We start from the raw sequence: 19939 nt of genomic DNA, 5'->3' as shown, positions 1-19939 counted from the left end.
TTAATGAATAAAACATTTTGAACAATATATTATCATTTTAAAATAACCTTATTATTTAATAAACAATAAACATACTGTTAATAGTATTAATTTCATCAAACTCGAACTCTGGCATACAGGAAAATATTTAACTTGTACGTACACACACACACACACACACACACACACGCATATATATATATATATATATATATAATATGAATGTCTTCCTCCAAGTTCTCTCCACCTAAAATTCAGCATGAAATAATAATAATAATAATTATAATAATTATTATCATCACCATATAGGTATAGATTACAGCTATTTACATTTTGTAAAAGTTTTGATAAGAGGATAGAATGATCAAGCCACACTGATGATAAACAAATATAAAACAGAAATAATTGCAGTCGTGGCATCAAACAACAATAGTAAAAAAAGCTGGAATAGAGAAAAGATTGTCAGGTCTATTATTCCAGGCAGAAAAAGTGAGTAAAACTTCAACAATTGAAAACAAATAATAATACAAGGAATCAAATGTCTTCCTTTTCATCCTCCACCTTAAAACTCAACTCCTTGTTAAGGAGTAATTTAAATCGATCTTAAAGTGCTGCAATTACAGAATCCCAGGCTGCAGTTCTATAAGAGGGAAGTGGATTTCTCTGCCCATCTGTGCTATATGGCCAAACCATGAGACCTGAATATAAAGCACTGACTAGATAACAAAATCAACCACCTGAGAGCGCTTTCGGCCAACATTTTCCCTTTAGCTTTGTTGTAAAACATATCCATCGTTGTCTTTTATGGCTCTCTGCAATAATGCCGCGCAGACTCCACGAGACAAACCTCTTTGTGAAGTTTTACAGTGACAGAAGACAATCCTTTAGACAACGATACCTCCTAAAGCTCAAGGACAGAGAGAGGTCAGGAAACTGGCAGACTTATTTCTCAGGAAACTTCTACCTGACCTCAAGAAGTACTGAACGGTATTAAACTCATACGAAAGAGCTCTAGACGTCCATTTTAGACTCCACACAATAATGTACTGAACTGGCAGCACATAATGAGTGAATAGCCCATGTGTGACAACTCAAATACAACAGCGACACGCCATCTACAAGCACATTGCTGGTTTATGAACTAATACATTTGTGGCTGTTACCTCTAAACGACACAATAAATAACCAATATTCCTGAATGGATGACTTGACCTTACTGTCCAGGGAGAAAATTGCGCTTTTCACGAAGAGGCTGGCGATCAGTTTAACGCTAAACTCAAAAGACAGATTCCCAAAGTGGCAATTACCATTTTGACATCCGTTCTGAGGGGAAAAAGTGACCGCAATCCTTTCAAAACTCCAATTGAACAATTACAAGGCTGTATAAAGAAAGATGGCTCTTTAAAATGCAGTGAGACCAGGATACAGAATAGCTTTTAAACTACTATATGACAGCTAGCTATTATTATCGGTTGTCTTCACAGTCAGTATCATCTTTAGGGTTTTCAGCTCATCTATATTTATACAAGAAAGCGGTGCTAATTTTGGTCATTACATTTACTTTCTCCGACACACATTCAATGACCTCTGAATTATACAATGACGCCACAAGAGCATATTCTACAAAGACTCCAACTCCACAGTCTAATCCATCAACATACTTGTATTTGACATGGTGAAGGAAGAGCTTGAAATAGGCAATTATTGAACCATCTCCTCGATTTACACCCATCCGCACTTCACCTTCACATGTAACTTTGTGGATACGTGCGGCATGGCATCGCTTGGTCAAAAAATCAGCACTTTGCAGGCCGCGCAGGTTGGTTTTGGGATTCTCGCGGATGCAGATCAATTTGACTGTGAGGCTGAAGAGTGAGAAGTGAGCGAACGCAAGGCAGAATGAAAAAGTACAAGAAGACCAGGAGAAAGTGAGACAGAGGTCTGTTGCTCGAGGCACTTGATCCGGTCCGGGTGTCCTCTCGGATCACCTGACAGATAATCCATTAAATGTTCCAACCCGCTGACGGGGATGGATTTCAGAAAACGCCTCTGAACACACACTCACACACAGTCTAATGCTGTAATTATCACTAGTGGTTTAAAAACACATTTTTCTTAAGATACTCTCATTTGCAGACAATTATTGTGATGCTCAATCAAAAATAAGATTAAAATAAAAAAAAGAGAAAAGAGATTTTTTTTTTTATTGAAATATGTTTTATTTTCAACATTGTTAACTCATTTTTAAATATACATTAACTTTGAAAATACATTCAAGATTACAAAAAGCTAATTACATTTATTGTGGGCCTTTAGCTTTTAAAACATCTTCATGACAGGCACAGTATAAAAACTACACCACTTTGTGTTTATTTAAAAAGAAAAAAAACTAAATGCAAGTGAATATACATAATGATGCATATGGGAATCACAATTTTTGTCAATCAAACTTTTTCAATATTGAATTTACTGTTCAATAAATTATCAGTAAGGCAGAAATATTGTAGACAAACAATACTTAATCTAGAGTTTTAAATGTTATACCCATAAAGTCGTATCACACTCTTATAAACAAAATAAACCATAAATCAGACTGGGATGGCGATATCATATGGAGATTAAGAAATCAATATCAGATTTGAGATTTATTTCACAGTTCAATCATATGAAAAAAAACATGCTATTCCACCATATGACACTTTAAACATTTCATAGTTTACTTAAGGCAATACAAATGTATTGTTGGGATTAATATGGAATGCAATTAAGCTATTTAAGTTTAATTTGAAAAAACAAATCCATACTTATGATCAATAAAGGAACCTTTCCATAAAAAGGCTTAAAGTAAGGCAATGAATATAACGCAGTTATTTATTGAACAACAAAAATATTAACTCCAGGAAAAGTCACGTTCCCAAGACTTTGAGAAGTTGGGACCAGTGAAGAGGGTCTCAAATACACTATTGTCCCTGGAAAAACTGGACAAGGCTGGTACTGTATGTCTCTGTGGTTCAGCAGGAAGCTTTTCAGGCGTGTGTGTGCATGAAGTGTGTAAGGCTCTGTTTATGTCATGCCACAGCTCTGTTGGTGAGGTGTATAAGAATGGTGTGTATGCATATATGCATTTATGTCTTGGCAATGGCGGCAACAGCTTTCTTGGCGGCATCATCGAGATCACTGGCAGAGGTGATGGGCAGCCCACTCTCAGAAAGAATACGCTTCGCCTCCTGAACATTGGTTCCTGAAGATCAAGACACTTTGGTTAATGGGGATTTTTAAGCCTTCACTTTCATTTTGACACACACACATTCTCAGAACCAGGGATGCTTGATATATTCTATTGGATTTTTTTTTTTTAAATTGGCATTGGTAAATATTGGATATTTATAATATCCACTGTTGGATATTTAACTGTAGACTCTCACTTCCCGTAATAGTTAAAGCTTGGTTTTCGCCATTGTGTGCTCAATCATGTTTTTTACCTTAGACATACATGTGAAGTATTTTCATCTCAGGTTCACAAATAATAAAAATTGTAGTAAGCATTTCAAAAAAATATATCTAATTAGTATCCAATCCAAAGAGCAAAAACCAAGCTTTAACTATTACGGGAAGTGAGAGTCTACAGTTAATTATCCAACAGTGGATATTATAAATATCCAATATTTACCAATGCCAATTTAAAAAAAAAAAATCCAATAGAATATATCAAGCATCCCTGGTTCTGAGAATGTGTGTGTGTCAAAATGAAAGTGAAGGCTTAAAAATCCCCATTAACCAAAGTGTCTTGATCTTCAGGAACCAATGTTCAGGAGGCGAAGCGTATTCTTTCTGAGAGTGGGCTGCCCATCACCTCTGCCAGTGATCTCGATGATGCCGCCAAGAAAGCTGTTGCCGCCATTGAGTTTGGGGAGTGTGTCTCTGCTGGTTTGAAGGAGCAGTAGTGTTGAAAATGCTTTGGGATCGTTCCATAGGCTGAAAAGGACAGGAAATGTTCCATTGGCTGAATTGCAACGGGCCTGTTCGTTCCATTGGCTGGAAACGCGAGTGCTGCGTTCACTGGCCGGGGGGACGTGTTAGTGCCAGCTGCAGACGTCCCGACTGAGCACGCACTGTATCATTTTGTCTGGGCTGCCCTTGCGGTCTCTACAGTGACTCTGAATGTCACTGAACTCTGGCCCCCCTGACACGGGACCAGGGCCCGGGGCCAACACCATAAAACAAATCAGAAAACGAATCCACAGGGGTCAAAAGGATGAAGATAGATTGAGAAGAAAAGGCAGAAGGACAAGAAGTAAAGGGAACGGAAGTTGTGAGATGTAAGTGAAGGAATAACAGACACATGTGAGAGGTGTGTGACTCTGCTGAGCATCGGCGAACAGCTGTAGATGACAGACGTGCTGATTTCACAGGTCAATGTGGAGCTTAGGGAGAAAAGCTCTCACTCACAGAATGTGTCAAAAAAAAGCCTATATTTTTTTTTACTTTAATTATTTAATATTGTTTTTAAATGAAGAAGACATTTGAGCAAAATGTTGTTTAATAATGATTTGCAAGCTACAGAATTGTGCTGGACATTTTCTTTTGTTTTCCATTATATTTTTAAAATTTACTTTTAAAATAATAATAAAGAAAATAAAAAATATATTTAAACATTTTCCATTACATTTTTTACATTTATTTTAATATATTTAATTTAAATAATTTTATTATTACAGCATTTTAAAATGTATTGTACTTTACTGTATATTATAATTATTTATATACATATTTGAACATTTATTTTTTCTATACATTTATTTATGCTATTATATATTAAAATTTTTATTTAATAATTATAACTATTATACATATTTTATTTAATATTTAACATTTACATTTAATTTAAAAACGTATTTAAACATTTATTTTTCTAGACTTGAACTTGCATCGCCCACATGAGCACCTCAACACCATGGATCTACATGCAAACTTCAAATTCCCATTCTTTTATGACCCATGTGGCCATAAAAAGTGTTTGCATTAATGCATCATCCTGCATATTGGCCTGCATATAAATCTGAACCATATCAGATTGGATCTGCAATTCTACATGTGCCAAAATGTTTTTTAATGTGTCTGTACAGTATATCTGAGTTACAGTACGTTTAAGCTACATACGTATAAATCTAAAATATCTCTATGCCAATGTACAAGTACCACTAAACGTACAGGTGTGTGTGTTGTTGTCCAGCAGTGTAATTATGATAATACTCGCTCTCTCAGGAGAGAGGATGTTCTAATCAATAGCAGTTTCATGAGGAATTCAATTACCGGCACCACTTAACTACTGATATTTCAGCGCTTTTGTCCGCTCGCACAATAACTCATTTCTAACACGTTTGGCAGCACAAAACAATCAATTGTATAATTTCATTAGCAGAGGACGAGGGCGAGCAGGGCCGTGTGCTGGGAGTATAGAATATCCACCGACCGCCGCTGCTTGACAATGCTGAGTCGTCTGAGGGCAGAGAGAGCAAGCCCAAACAAAAGCCACGAAAAATACTCATACACACACACACACACACACACACTGAAAGGTATTTTTTTTCTTGGACTGCTCTGATTGGTGGATCTTAGATGGCCTTTTGCGAGTCAAATCTCTGCATGCTATGTACTGTATGTGGTAATATCTCATATACTGTATTGATCTCAGCATCTAGGAGCTGACACGCACAGGTCTGTACTCGCTCACTGCCACTAGGTGCTGCAAGAGACCAACTTAACACCAAACCCAAGCAGAATGAATCAGTATGAATTGGCCTATGCCTCTGAACAAAGCTTACATTAGAATATCTAATGTTTAAACATACATACTCATTATGGAACTGACAGAATATGATTATGAATAAGCAGCATGCGCATATGTGACCCTGGACCACAAAACCAGTCATAAGGGTCAATTTTTTGAAATTGAGATTTTAACAGCATCCGGAAGCTGAATAAATAAGCTCTCCATTGGTGTATGGTTTGTTAGGATAGGACAATATTTGGCTGAGATACAACTATTTGAAAATCTGGAATCTGAGGGTGCAAAAAAAAAAAAAAATCAAAATATTGAGAAAATCGCCTTTAAAGTTGTCCAAATTAAGTTCTTGGCAATGCATATTACTAATCAAAAATTAAGTTTTGATATATTTACGGTAGGAAATTTACAAAATATCTTCATATAACATGATCTATACTTAATATCCTAATGGTTTTTGGCATAAAAGAAAAATCGATAATTTTGACCCATACAATGTTTTTTTGGCTATTGCTAAAAATATACCCTAGCGACTTAAGACTGGTTTTGTGCTCCAGGGTCACATATAATAATAATGAGTTTTGAAAGAAGCTTTATCAGAAATCTACTGAAATGTGAGTTATATTTTGAGTGAACAACTACTGTTGGCCTGAACTGAGTATCATTGATCCAGCATGTTGAAGAACAAAATCAGGATCTTATACCCAAACAGGATGCTCTTTATGTGTCTATATAAAGGAGCTGATTGTGGAAAAGTTGGAAGAAGAGAGTACGTAGAGAAACATGCACACACACTCATATGTACCTGAAGTCTTTCTTGGGAAGGTGGGGCTTATGGAGGGGCTGGGTCAAGAAATGGGCCTGAATCAATAGGCAGCTAATACAACTAAACTCTAAGCTGGGAACCATCTTATAGCGATCTGTCAGACATGATCAGCCACAGACAGAGAGACAGAATAGACAATCGATCTGTAAGCAGCATGCTGCCTCTTACACCCATTACTGAGGGCTTTCAGGCCACTGTGGCTAATTCACTTTTCCAGAGAGGGCAGGCGAATCTGAGCCACTATTGCTTCAAGGCATTTTCATTTGGATGGAAAATGTTTTGTGAAAATTGTGTGCCAGTAATTACTTTTGCACTATGGATGATATCAAGGCTTTTAGCCATTTCATTTAAAGGACTAGTTCACCCCCCCAAAAATGAAAATGATGAAATTATTTGTAATAATTTAATTTAAATGTATTATTACAATTATTTTAATTAAATGGAAATTATTCCATTATTAATTAATTATTTATATAAATAATGAATACAAATATATTTATTAAAATATTCCAAATGTATGGGTCTTTCTTTCTTTGGTGAAACACAAGAGCTAGAATTTTTGAAGACTATATTGGTCGCTCTTTTCCATGCAATTACAATGAATGAGAAAGTAAGTTCATATCATAAAATATCATAAAAATGGCCCATATGTTTTCTGCACTAAGTCTTCTGAAGCCATTTGATAGCTTTATTTGAGAAAAAGGCAAGTGGCATTGCCCTCATGACAACTGTCCAATCTCTTTTTGGAGAATTTGTGAGAGAAGCAGTGATGTCTGTGAATGAATCATTCTTTTGAATGATTGTCAGAATGACAGTCTTTTTTAAATGAATCCGTTGCACAATGATTCGTTCAAGTTTTCAAGTTTAACTCACTGACTTAATGATTTGTTTGTAGCAGTTAACAGAGAGCACCTAAGCTGTATGGAAAAGAGTGACCAGCACAATTTTTAAAATATCTCTTATTGTCTTCTTCGTAAAGGTGTGGACACAGTGAAATTTTGCAGGCAAAATAAGGTCAATTGTATATTGCCAATAGTGTAGCAATGTATGAATCACAGCTCACACAAAAGTCACTTTCAAACATTTAAACTGTATTCATTGACATATTTGGCATATTGCCACCATATTGGCCCACATGTGCATTCCCCCCGAAAGTGTAAATATTATCAGAAACGTAAAACAATAAGCATTTAATTGCGCTAAATATCTTAATGCTGCTCTTGTCCTATATTTAAAGGTGCAATAGGTGATTGACTTCAGAATTTTTTTTTGTTATGCTGGTTGAAAGTCTCTTCACATCCCGATAGCAATCATTAAGTTAAGTGGTCTAAATGTATTTGTCTGTATTTATATATTCTGTGGAAGGCGTAGGACCAAGAAATGTTTGTCCAATCAAAACGCTCGGTCCGAGTGTTTTAATATGCTTTTCTACCTGCCTGTCAACGTATGTATTATCATACCTCTGCACACCCGGTTCGCACAGACAGGATACGTCATCAGCGCGTTCACGCATGCTGTGCAGACAGAGCGAGAATGGCAGACAAACATCAGCAACCCAATCTTCCTTCCTGGTATTGTAGTACTTTTAAAATTTTCTCACCGGTGAATGACACATGATGTAGACCAGCTCGTTTGAAGTGAGCTACGTGCATGAACTGTGTTCCGATCGATATGATCCCTACACAGTGTTCATTGCTCCCTACTCTCTGAGCAGGGGAAATCCGTTGAAGTTTACTTCACTTCAGAACATTCATTCACGGATTTGCGCTGCGCAGCGTCTTAACACACATCACACTCACACACACACGTCTTCACATCCAGTGCGAGGACTGGAATTGGGAAGCGCTGATGTAGCCTATTGTAGTAATGTTGTCTCTGGTATTCTGGTCTGTGAGCGTATATGCGTTCAGGGGGCGTGGCTTTGGACGGCGATTGCAGGGAGGGTGGGACGTTCGCTTTCAGTACTATCAGGCTACTAGCATTTTCCAAGATCTCCTACTGCACCTTTAAGCAGTCCTCAGAAGGACAGAGTACAGCATGGACAAACGAGGGGCAGAAAATTAATGGAGTGGAGTATATGTCTCTCTCCGGGCAAAACGACTCAGCTGTTTTCTGCCAATTATCCTAATGGCCAGATGGGAGCAGGCCGAGGCCCAGTGTCACATGAGCGCGTAGCATTAGCATACACAGGTGAGAGGTCCCGCAATCAACGCCTGGCTCCTCTGCTCCTTTCACTACCACCAGCAAATGCTGTGGCGTGACACGTTTGCTAACCAAAACCAACAAACTCTACACTTGACAGACACGGGTTTGAATACAGGTAAAGGTTTGAAACCTTTGATTCATAAATTGCGAATTTTGGTATAAATGTTATTGTTTGGCCACACCCACCTTCGAGCCTGACCACCAGGGGAACCTTGAGCTCCAGTTCTCTGCAGGCCTTGGTTATGCCGTTAGCAATGATGGCACAGTTAACAATTCCTCCGAAGATGTTTACCAAGATGGCCTCTACCTGTGGAGAAAAAGAGAAAAAGTTTGGCATTTGTGTAAGAAAAATATCCATATTTAAAACTTTATAAACTGTAATTATAGCTTCCGTTAACTGTCGTAAGCACGTTTATGAGAGAGCTGCGTTCCAGTGGATGACGTAGGACGCAGGGCGTAGCGTAAGCTCTGGTGAGAAGTGACAAACGTGGAAGCGCAGAGAAAACAAAACACCGGTCATGAATTAGAAGTACAAAACGAGGATTTGTAAAGAAAAAAGTCAGAGGATTTTGATATCAGCCAAGAGGAGACTGGTTTTCCTTTTGCTGTAAACAAAACTTGGTTTTCACGAGACAAGCTTATTCTCACCGGAGCTTACGCTACGCCTACGTCCTACATCATCCACTGGAACACCACTCTCTCGTGCATATGACAGTTAGCGGAAGCTACAAATTATGGTTTTAAATATGGATATTTTTCTTATATATATATAATATTATTATAGTAAATATAAAATGTGTAATTATGAAGTTATTATATGTAATTCAATGTGTAAATTAAATATTTGAAAATAATAATAATAATAATAATAATAATAATAATGTATAACTAAAAAAGCAATTATGCCATTGTGAAATTAAAGTAAAATTAAAAATTAAATAAAATATATAAAAATGAAAAACATATCCCAATTTTAATATAACAACTCTGATTACTGTATAATACATAACAAATAAACCACAATTAAGGTTTAATGCATTCCAAGACTAAACATTTTTGATAACTAAATATAGTGACTAGCTGATGCTCACTATTTTTTACATTGCATTCTGGGAAGTTTTAGGCAGATTCAGTGCAATGCAATCATCTTGACAGCCTAGAATGGCTGACTCCCTAGTCAGTGGTGGGTCAAAGATAAATCCACAGGCTGACAGACAGTAGAGGTGAGCAGACTGAGACAGAAATAGATACAGGCCGAGACCCACAGACAAGCAAGACAATGCCTCCACCAACAGGTACATCCCCCTACCTGGCTGAGCTGCCAGATGGCATATCCACATCTTTACATCCTGAGATATTGCAGGCACCTAGTGTTTCATTGTCAACTTATGATATAAATAAATCCACACTAAAACAAATGAAGGAAAACACGTCTGCCTGTGGTGTTGCTGACAGAGTAAAGGGCGCCCAATGCCAGAGTTTCCAGCATGTGACCCTGAAACAGCACATTCCCTCTCACACAGCAGATGATGACAGGCTGGATGGAGATAGAAAGAGAAAGTGTCTGTAATGTCCAGCTTCCGATGCTGGAACTGGCAGGCATTTACCATGACTGCAGAATGTTTACATCTGCTGCGTCTTCCCTATCAATGGTAACGTCTGAGCTACTGCAGTTTACACATTAATGCACAACTCTAACAGGATACGGACAGGAAAAAGCATGATATGTAGAGACACAGTCACTGCTTAGCCAAAGGGAGTAATACTTGACCCAAACCTTTCAATTCAGAGTTCTGCTCAAACTGAGAAGTCTGTCGTCACAACCACACTGAAGCATGTCACCCTGACTGTGTGTGACAGACTACAACTAGTCCAGCATTCAAATCACCAGGTTTAAAATGTCTGAGATCAAATATGTATTCAATTTTTTTTTCTATTACAAATTATATTATCAGCACATCAAATTAAGTGAAAAGCTGATTCAATTGTATTATATTATTATTGAAATGAAATGATTAAAATTAACAAACTATTTATTTTCATGAAATTTTCAATCCCAGATTTTCAATGTGGTCTCGAGACTTTTGGGTCCAACTGTACATACAATATCTGTCTGAAATACAGGTAAATAATTAATAATAATTAAAACTCAATGTAACAATAAAATGTTAAAATATAAAATAAAAATAAATAAAAAGTGATGAAATTTGTGATGGGAATGAATTAAATTAATGTGGAGAAAAATAGGATGGTCAAAATTAAGGTGTAGAAAATTGTATAAAAAAATATGTTTTTGAAATACAGGAAATTTAAGAATAATGTAAGGTGAATGTAAATTGTTAGAATACAAAATAAAAAAATATATAAAATTATTTTTTATATATATAAAAGTGGGTGAAAATATCAAATAAAATTATCTTTTATTATATTATATAAAATATGTGATTCAAGTAAAGTTACAGTATGTAGAAAAAAAGATTTGTAATGTAATTTCCCTGTCACATTGAAAATGGGGTAAATACAGTTAAATAATAGTAGGGTCAGAATGTGGCGTAAAGAACATGAAAGCATGGATCCATCCTGCCTTGTCTCAACGGTTCAGGCTGGTGGTGGTGGTGTAATGGTGTGGGGGATATTTTCTTGGCACACTTTGGGCCCCTTAGTACCAATTGAGCATCGTTTAAACAACACAGCCTACCTGAGTATTGTTGCTGACCATGTCCATCCCTTTATGACTACAGTGTACCCATCTTCTGATGGCTACTTCCAGCAGGATAATGCACCATGTCACAAAGCTCAAATCATCTCAGACTGGTTTCTTGAACATGACAATGAGTTCACTTTACTCAGATGGCCTCCACAGTCACCAGATCTCAGTCCAATAGAGCACCTTTGGGATGTGGTGGAACGGGAGATTCGCATCATGGATGTGCAGCCGACAAATCTGCAGCAACTGCGCGATGCTATCATGTCAATATGGACCAAAATCTCTGAAGAATGTTTCCAACACCTTGTTGAATCTATGCCATGGAGAATTAAGGCAGTTCTGAAGGCAAAAGGGGGTCCAACCCGGTACTAGCAACGTGTACCTAATAAAGTGGCCAGTGAGTGAGTGTATATATATATAAAGAGAGAAAGAGTGATTATAAAAATGGATATGTTATTCAAATCCAAACAAATACAATTAAACCTGATTTGTGATGTCACTTCTTGTCACATTTGAGTCACATAAGCTCTTTGCCATTCCCAGCAGCTTTAGGTTTTGCTGCTCCTCAGGTTTTCCCTACACTCCTCACACTGACACTAGAGGGCAGCACAGATCCAGGAGCAACAGCACAAGGCCTCATTCTCCACACAATAGGGTCTTCAGCAGCAGCACATCATATTTCTTCCAGTCATGCATTTTCTATTGACATCTATGTATATTAATGCCTACAGTAGGCATGATTTATGCTTTCTCGTACATGAGTAAATGCTGCTTCGTAAAAATATAGTGCACTTCGCTCAAACTGCCAGTGGGATTTAGAATGAAAAAGAACAAATGCGATAGAAACTGTCAGAGGGGCAGAATCTTGTTTTCTTATTTTTTGCAAACAAACTCATTTTGCTGTTGGAATGTCGGACTGCTCCTCCAGGCTCGCACATTCTGAAGCAAATTTCTAGCATATTGCATTAATGGTGAAATAGAGCATATGCAACGCTGAAAGCAGAGCAGGCTTTGCTTATGACAGTGATGTGAAAAAAAGGGCTGAATGCACTACAGGTGATGACACTAAGTAGCAGACCACAGATTGATCTAGAAAATAATTTTTTGTGTACATGCTAAACATGAAGTTGTCTTACATTTTATTTCGCTAATGTCAGCTGTCAGCTTGCTTTTATTAGCTGCAGTAATCCAATTAATCTATTCTTTGTTAAGTGCAATCTCAATTTAGATCAATTTATAGCCGATTAAGCTAGTTCAAACATGTTTGGTCAATAAAAATAAGCAGTGCAATACAGAGTAAAGAGCTTCAAAGCCATTGATTTGTCTTCTCTACTCCTAAAATATGTCAAAATAAATAAACAAATGAATGAATAATTACATATTATTTTATTTTATTTTTAAATGTCTTATCTTCTTGAAACCTGGAAGCCAGTTTCCACCACAGATTAAAAATTAACAAATGTATGTATGTATGTATGTATGCATGTATAAATAAATAAGGTAATTGCAACTTTTTATCCAACAATTCTTACTGCGATTTTATATTTCACAATTCTAACATTTCTTCTCAAAACTGCAACTTCATATCTCACAATTTTGAGTTTGTCTCACAATTCTGGGTTTATATCTCACAAAGTCGCAAAAAAAAAAAAAGTCGCTATGTTTCAGCCAATATCAATAAAAGACAGAAAACAACACATGGGATCTTGAATGCAATTTTGAGGAATTTTCTGCATCGAAATAAGCAGAGAGGTGGCTCAAATAGTATCAAAGCCCTCAAGCATAGCAAACTATCTCTGCTGCTCTCAGAGTTGCTGTTTGTCTGCATTAGCTGCCAGTAGGTCTAGTATCACATGCTTGTTTTAGTTTACATGAATCATGACTTCTAAGAAAGCTGTGAGAAACTGCATCAGTACAGTGTCTCTGTTGGTTTTCACTTTTAAGAAAGCAGCCTACTTTTGACTAGGCCTTTTCATCTTTATTTGCTTTGGAGTATCTTTTGTTTCAGGGAGCGTTCTCTGTGGCACGAGACGGCTCTGGCGTTGGCAACGGGTTTGTGCCAATAGCTTGTACACACACACCCACTGGTCTGTCATTAGTTTCGTCCAACGTCCCTCTGTGATGTGTTTTAAAGCATTGGAACAATAATCCCAAAAACACGATGAAACAAAAGGAAGCAAAAAGGAGGCAAATCTCCATTAATAAGCTGCTCATTATAAATACCGTTGTGCCGCTATCAGCGCCAGGACGCTTGTGGTGTGCTCGGGGAGCACTGGCATTATCATCCAACTGCACATTGGCAGCTGTGCTCTCAGAGAAAGGGGTGTCTACCACATTGACCAGTGCTAATCAATCTGCAGAAGTGCATCTGTCTTTTGTTAACACCTAAAAGAGTGAAAACGTCATACCCTATTAGCACCATTGTTCTGGTTTATCTGCATAATGCAGGCTTCGTGCGTTAGCTTTTGGATGTCTTTGCACCTTAGTCTCTTAGTTGATGTGGAATACTTCAATAAGCTACAAGTCAAAGGTTAAAACCCAACATTTTCAAATTAAGAGGGGCGGCTGACAGCAGTCGTCAATCTGAAAGGAGGAGCGAAAGGGGAATTGTTTGTTTGTGCACATTAGAGAGGCAAAATAATGGCGTTTCTGTAGGTGTGTAGACGGTAATAGATGGATATCATGCGAATTGCTTCCTTAGCATTAAATATTAACAGTCAGATCTTTTCAGGAAAAAAGCCACGATATCAGAGCTGGGAAACACTTCTGGTGGACAAAATGCTCCAACATGTGCCATTTGAACAGATTGGGCCTCATATCTCTTCATATCAGTCACCCAAACTTGGCATAGTCATAGAGATATGAAAATAATATTCAAATATTTTGGCAAAGTGTAAGCTTAGCGACAGCAAAGCCAGCGCCGTCGATAAGAAAGTTAATATGCTTTTTCCTTTTTGATATCTCCGTCTTTTGGCTCTCTTCATTTGGCACAATCTTATCAAATCTAGAGGCTATTTTTCCTCTTCTGCTAATCCATTGCCAGTGATTCTGCCGTTCCTCTGGAGCAAAGAGAAAGAAAAAAAAAAGGGATGGGGGGACAGAAAGACGTGGTTTGGTCCCAGGCTGTTATTGAGGGCTCAGATTAGGCCTGGCACAGGGGATAAGAGAGAAATAATTATCCAGCCTGCTGAAGCATGACAGCTTCTCTCTTCACCCAGAGTGAAGGAGATGAAGCATTATGTCAAAAAATCAGCTCGCAAAACACAGACACATCTTGACACCACCATTCCGAGTATCACTTCGTGTTAGGAGACACTTGAGAACTGCCTTTTCTTGACTGACAGCTTTGACGGGATCTTTCTTCCGGCTTGTGGCTGGAGCCGAACGTATCGAATGCATCTTGGTCAACACAAGTTTCAGAACTTTATTTCATAGGAGGAGGAAAAGGAAAATATGAGTTAAAAATACATGTGAACTCTCTTACAAGGAATGGTTTACGTGTTCTTATGTTGTTGATGTAATCAATTTAAAATGTACATTTGTGCAGACTGGTTTTTTTCTCCACACATTACACGGGACTGAGATATTTTTTTACACACACTACATGGGACTGAGACAGTTTCTTTCCAAACTTGGATTTTCAAAAATCTATTTCCTTGGGTTACAATTGCATTGTTGATATCTGTTATCAAGCTCAATTAATTGTAGGAGATTGAGTGTCATTCAATATTAATCACTTTGGTTTTAAGGTGCCAGAACAAAGAGCATTTAAATTGATTGCCTCACAAAATACATTTCTGGCTAACTTAAATTCTTGTGTGTGGCATTATTTATTTTACTTTTTCATGATATTTCAGTTGTTCATTTAAATTGAGAATTTGGTTTAAAAGGAAAAATACCCCAAAGCTCCTTGAACGAACTTAGACAATTGATATTTTCAATTAGATCACAAATCCCTGAAGTAAACCCTGGGATAAAGGGGGTTACATACAGATGCATAAAACAGGAGAAATGGTCACATTTGGGATGGCCATCTTTCTCAAAAACACAGATTCATGATGGTACCACAGTGATCCTTAGGTACCACAGTGATTTCCACAATGCAAAAAACGTGGAGGGAATTGAAATATTTATATGGATATTTGGGAAGAAATAAAACAGATTTTATAGGGTCCAATTGTATCCTGAAAGTCCCTCAATTTCCCTTGTTCTAAGAATCTCTCTTCTCTGTAGAGACGTCAATGACTCGATCTTGAAACGAAATTCATTATTTTTCCTTCTCAAAACACGTGCCATTTTCTAAGATCTATGGGTTCACATTGTGCTGACATCTTTAATCCCCCCCTACCACGTGAAGTTGCGGTCAGACGTGTGTGCCTGCTCTCTCCATCTTTCCAGGAAAGAAAGAAACCAATCAAAGCTGAAATGGATTTGCAGCCAGAGACTACAGACATTGACGGAGGGGTGTGTGGTGTGTCCTAGTGAATTGAATCCTGGCGTCGGCCATATCCGCTTCAAGTGTCTCTTGTGCCTTAGTGGCGGGGTTGTGAACTGTGACAGCTACCGTTACAGGTTGAAGCATATCAGAGATGAGCTAGACTATCCTTTCAGACGGCGCGCCATTCAATTCTCTCTCAACATGCACGACTCAATACGGTCAATAGAGAAAAGGACAGACTGAGCTTCATGAGGACGAGAACACTCATACATTAAGAACTCATAATGCACATGCATAAACACTTGAGACAATGATAGCAGCAAGTTTCAACTCGAAAAAGTCGAATCATGGAGATTTGAATAATTTTACTGGAAGATCAATAAATTGGCCTTTTCCTCAGACCTGTAATTTTTCAACTTTTGACATTAACGGTCTCTATCTAAAGTTGTTTTCGACTGTTGATATGATTTTCTGTTATATGCACCCAAGAAAATAAGATCTAAAACAAAAGTTCACCCAAAAGAAAGACTTTTAATTAAAGCGATAGCTGACCCAAGCTGCTTTTCACTTTCAGTGTGGACAGAAAGAAGACTGGAGAACCTGTCATGTCACGCCTGGTTAGGACACCATGACTTGTGCTATAAAAGCATACTGCCGTCTGCGTGTGTCTGAGTTCCTCTGTGCTTTTAAGTCTTATGTTTCTTCCTGCATTTTCTAATCAGAAAAAAAAAAAAAAAAAAAAAAAAAAAAAAAACTTGATGCACGGAAGCCAAGCGAATGCCCATCACAGCTCAATTTAAAATCTGAACTTTGATGCAGGCTCATTTATGAGAGTAATCTAGAGGTCTCAAAGGTCTCGAAAGACAATGTGCTGCAGATATGAAGGAGGAAATGGAGAAATGGAAAACTGATTCAAAATTCATACACCACTGCTCTTTTCCAAAATCCAAAATAGTGAGCTGCCTAGTGAGATGGCATTTTGAGATATCAAGGGTATGGCGTAGCCCTTAAGACAACTAATTTTGGTTAAATTTTAAGCCAAGACAAGTATCCTTTGTGTTGGAGACGATCCCAGAATGCATTGCAATGAGCTCTGTAAACAATTATTATATTATGGTGGATTAAGTGAGAAAATTTTGGATTAAACAAACATTTCACTTAATACTGAAATCGAACAATAAAAAACAGTTCAGCATAATTAAATTTGATTATTTTATATAATATTTGTGTAAAATATTATAGGCATTTCGAGGCATCGTGGGTACAGTGATGTGAAAGGCTCTTAAAACACTTTTTTAGTCAAATTTTAAGCCAAAATAAGTAACCTTTGTGTTGGAGACAATGCCAGAATACACTGCAACAAGCTCTGTGGGGGGAAAAAAAAAACAGGTGGTGGATTCAGTGAAAAATTCTAACTAAATACTAAAACGTAAACAAAAAAGTTCAGTGTAATTAAAATTGCATTACTTTACATAATATTTGTGAATTCTACGTATTTTTATTGCATATTATAGTATCAAGCTGTTAGCTTAGCAACACGATAACAACAAAAACTATTGAATATTATTAATAATTTAGAAATGTAAAAACTTATAAAAAGTCATCCTGTGGCCCCAAGTTTTCGGAGTCCTCCTATTTGAGAGCCACTGGTGTAGAGTCCAAATCAGTCACTTATAAGAATTCCACGATGGTTATAATGCTTCCTTAAAAGGCAGCTGCCTACTGTATGTAGCCACTAGTCAGCTCACTATGATTTGGGACAGAACATCTTTCATACAAAAGCTGTCCTGATATTTCATCAATGAAAGTCATCCTGTGGCCCCAAGTTTTCGGAGTCCTCCTATTTGAGAGCCACTGGTGTAGAGTCCAAATCAGTCACTTATAAGAATTCCACGATGGTTATAATGCTTCCTTAAAAGGCAGCTGCCTACTGTATGTAGCCACTAGGCAGCTCACTATGATTTGGGACAGAACATCTTTCATACAAAAGCTGTCCTGATATTTCATCAATGAAAAAATGAGTGGAAAAATTGTGACACTCAAAAACATGCAGTGACACTTTAAAATATGCAGAAATTATAAAATGACGGGATAAAAATGAGAGCGAGCAAGCAAGCATGGCGAGAAAGCTGACACATGTCAGTCAAGACGGCAGATTTCATTTCCTCTCATGAAGACTTTCGCTCATGCGCACACACACAGAGCCGCTGTGTTGAGCGGCTGACATCAGCAGACAGTGGCAGGAACATTATTCATCCCGGAGAGAACTGTCATCAGGGACAGACAGACATAAATATCCCATAACACCTTCAGAGGGGTTTATGTGTGTCGATCAGAGAGCGTTGAGACAGGGGAACAGAGATGTTCAACACAGCAAATGTATCGCACATGAACAAGAGCACAGGAACACATGCAACACTCACACATCCGTCACTGTATGTTGAATACAGGAGAACAGAAAAGCACTGTGGAACGGAAATCCTGCTAAATATAGGAAGATACACGACAGAATCAACTGACACATTCACAAATGTAAGAAGTCCTTCTGCCTTGGGATCTCGCTAAATTTGAACTGACTTGAATTTTACTTCATATCAGAACAGCTATGGTATCTGACTCGCTGTCATTTCTTTAATTTAAGAACTTGTTGACGGTATTATACAAATCCTGCTTTAGTATATATAGGTGGTTGCACACTAGAGTTTCATGGCACAACTACAGAAAACAGGTATTTTACCACATCGAGAGATGTAAAGTGAAATAAAGAATCGCCCAAATTACCTTCTTGATACATATGACATGACTTTCCTTTTTTACTGACATCACCTGGCCCAGTTGTAACTAGAGATGGGAATTGTAAAGAATTTAAGAGATCCAGTTCCTTAATTGTTCCATTGACATTCATTTTAGTACTTGTACTGATGATAATTTCAATTTTAAAAAAAAATCAGTTTTTTTTTTTTTTTTTGCAGAGGCAGTTTTATGGATTTTTTTAGAAAGTAAAATAAATATAATTATTTTGTAACATAAAAGTATTTACTGTCACTATTGGTCAATTTAATGCACCCTTGCTGAATAAAAAAATAATAATTTTGGATCTTTGGAATAAAAAATATTTTTTTGGCTCCCAAGACTAGTTTTAACCAACTGAACTGGTGCCATTGGTTTAGCTAAAATACTAAATCTGAAAACAAAAAAATCAAGCTACTATTCACTAATCAACAACCTGCATTTGACTACAAACTCTGAAATATGAAAGCCTGCTTCTTACATTCCTGGTCGATAAAATTAAGTCACAAGTAAATTGCACATGCCGTTTGCTCCAGTTCCTTAATTGTTCCATTGACATTCATTTTAGTACTTGTACTGATGATAATTTCAATTTTAAAAAAAAATCAGTTTTTTTTTTTTTTTTTTGCAGAGGCAGTTTTATGGATTTTTTTAGAAAGTAAAATAAATATAATTATTTTGTAACATAAAAGTATTTACTGTCACTATTGGTCAATTTAATGCACCCTTGCTGAATAAAAAAATAATAATTTTGGATCTTTGGAATAAAAAATATTTTTTTGGCTCCCAAGACTAGTTTTAACCAACTGAACTGGTGCCATTGGTTTAGCTAAAATACTAAATCTGAAAACAATCAACAACCTGCATAGCTACTATTCACTAATCAACAACCTGCATTTGACTACAAACTCTGAAATATGAAAGCCTGCTTCTTACATTCCTGGTCGATAAAATTAAGTCACAAGTAAATTGCACATGCCGTTTGCTGTCGACATGGCATGCACCTTTGCATCTAACTCACCTAAACCTTCCTGAAGTGAAATTTATCATCTACTACACCACACATGAAATCTTCACCTCTTCGTGATAAGCCAGAAGTGTCAGACAACCAAATTCAGTGCAGACAGACTTAACCGAGGCCACACGGCCCTCGCACACACACCTCATACTGCTAGCCTTGAGATCCGCTAGCTGCACTGGAGCTTACCT

At 37.2% G+C, this 19939-nt stretch overlaps 1 protein-coding gene across 1 annotated transcript in view; it reads right to left on the bottom strand.

Annotated features, from left to right (window-relative positions):
* Positions 1–2431: 2431 nt before the first annotated feature.
* LOC107729402 (succinyl-CoA ligase [GDP-forming] subunit beta, mitochondrial-like) overlaps positions 2432–19939 on the bottom strand; it is a 123450-nt gene continuing 105942 nt past the window's right edge. Inside the window, exons 10-11 of the mRNA XM_016539885.1 lie at positions 8982–9102; positions 2432–3220 (exon numbers count right to left, since the gene is read on the bottom strand). Of these exons, the coding sequence (XP_016395371.1) occupies positions 3105–3220; positions 8982–9102 (237 nt within the window). The 3' untranslated portion in view covers positions 2432–3104. The remainder of the gene's footprint in view (positions 3221–8981; positions 9103–19939) is intronic.

This window comes from Sinocyclocheilus rhinocerous, unplaced genomic scaffold (assembly GCF_001515625.1).
Source record: "Sinocyclocheilus rhinocerous isolate Xijiao unplaced genomic scaffold, SAMN03320098_v1.1 scaffold578, whole genome shotgun sequence".
Classification (NCBI taxonomy): Eukaryota; Metazoa; Chordata; class Actinopteri; order Cypriniformes; family Cyprinidae; genus Sinocyclocheilus; species Sinocyclocheilus rhinocerous.
This window is presented reverse-complemented; position numbering and strand designations above follow the sequence as displayed.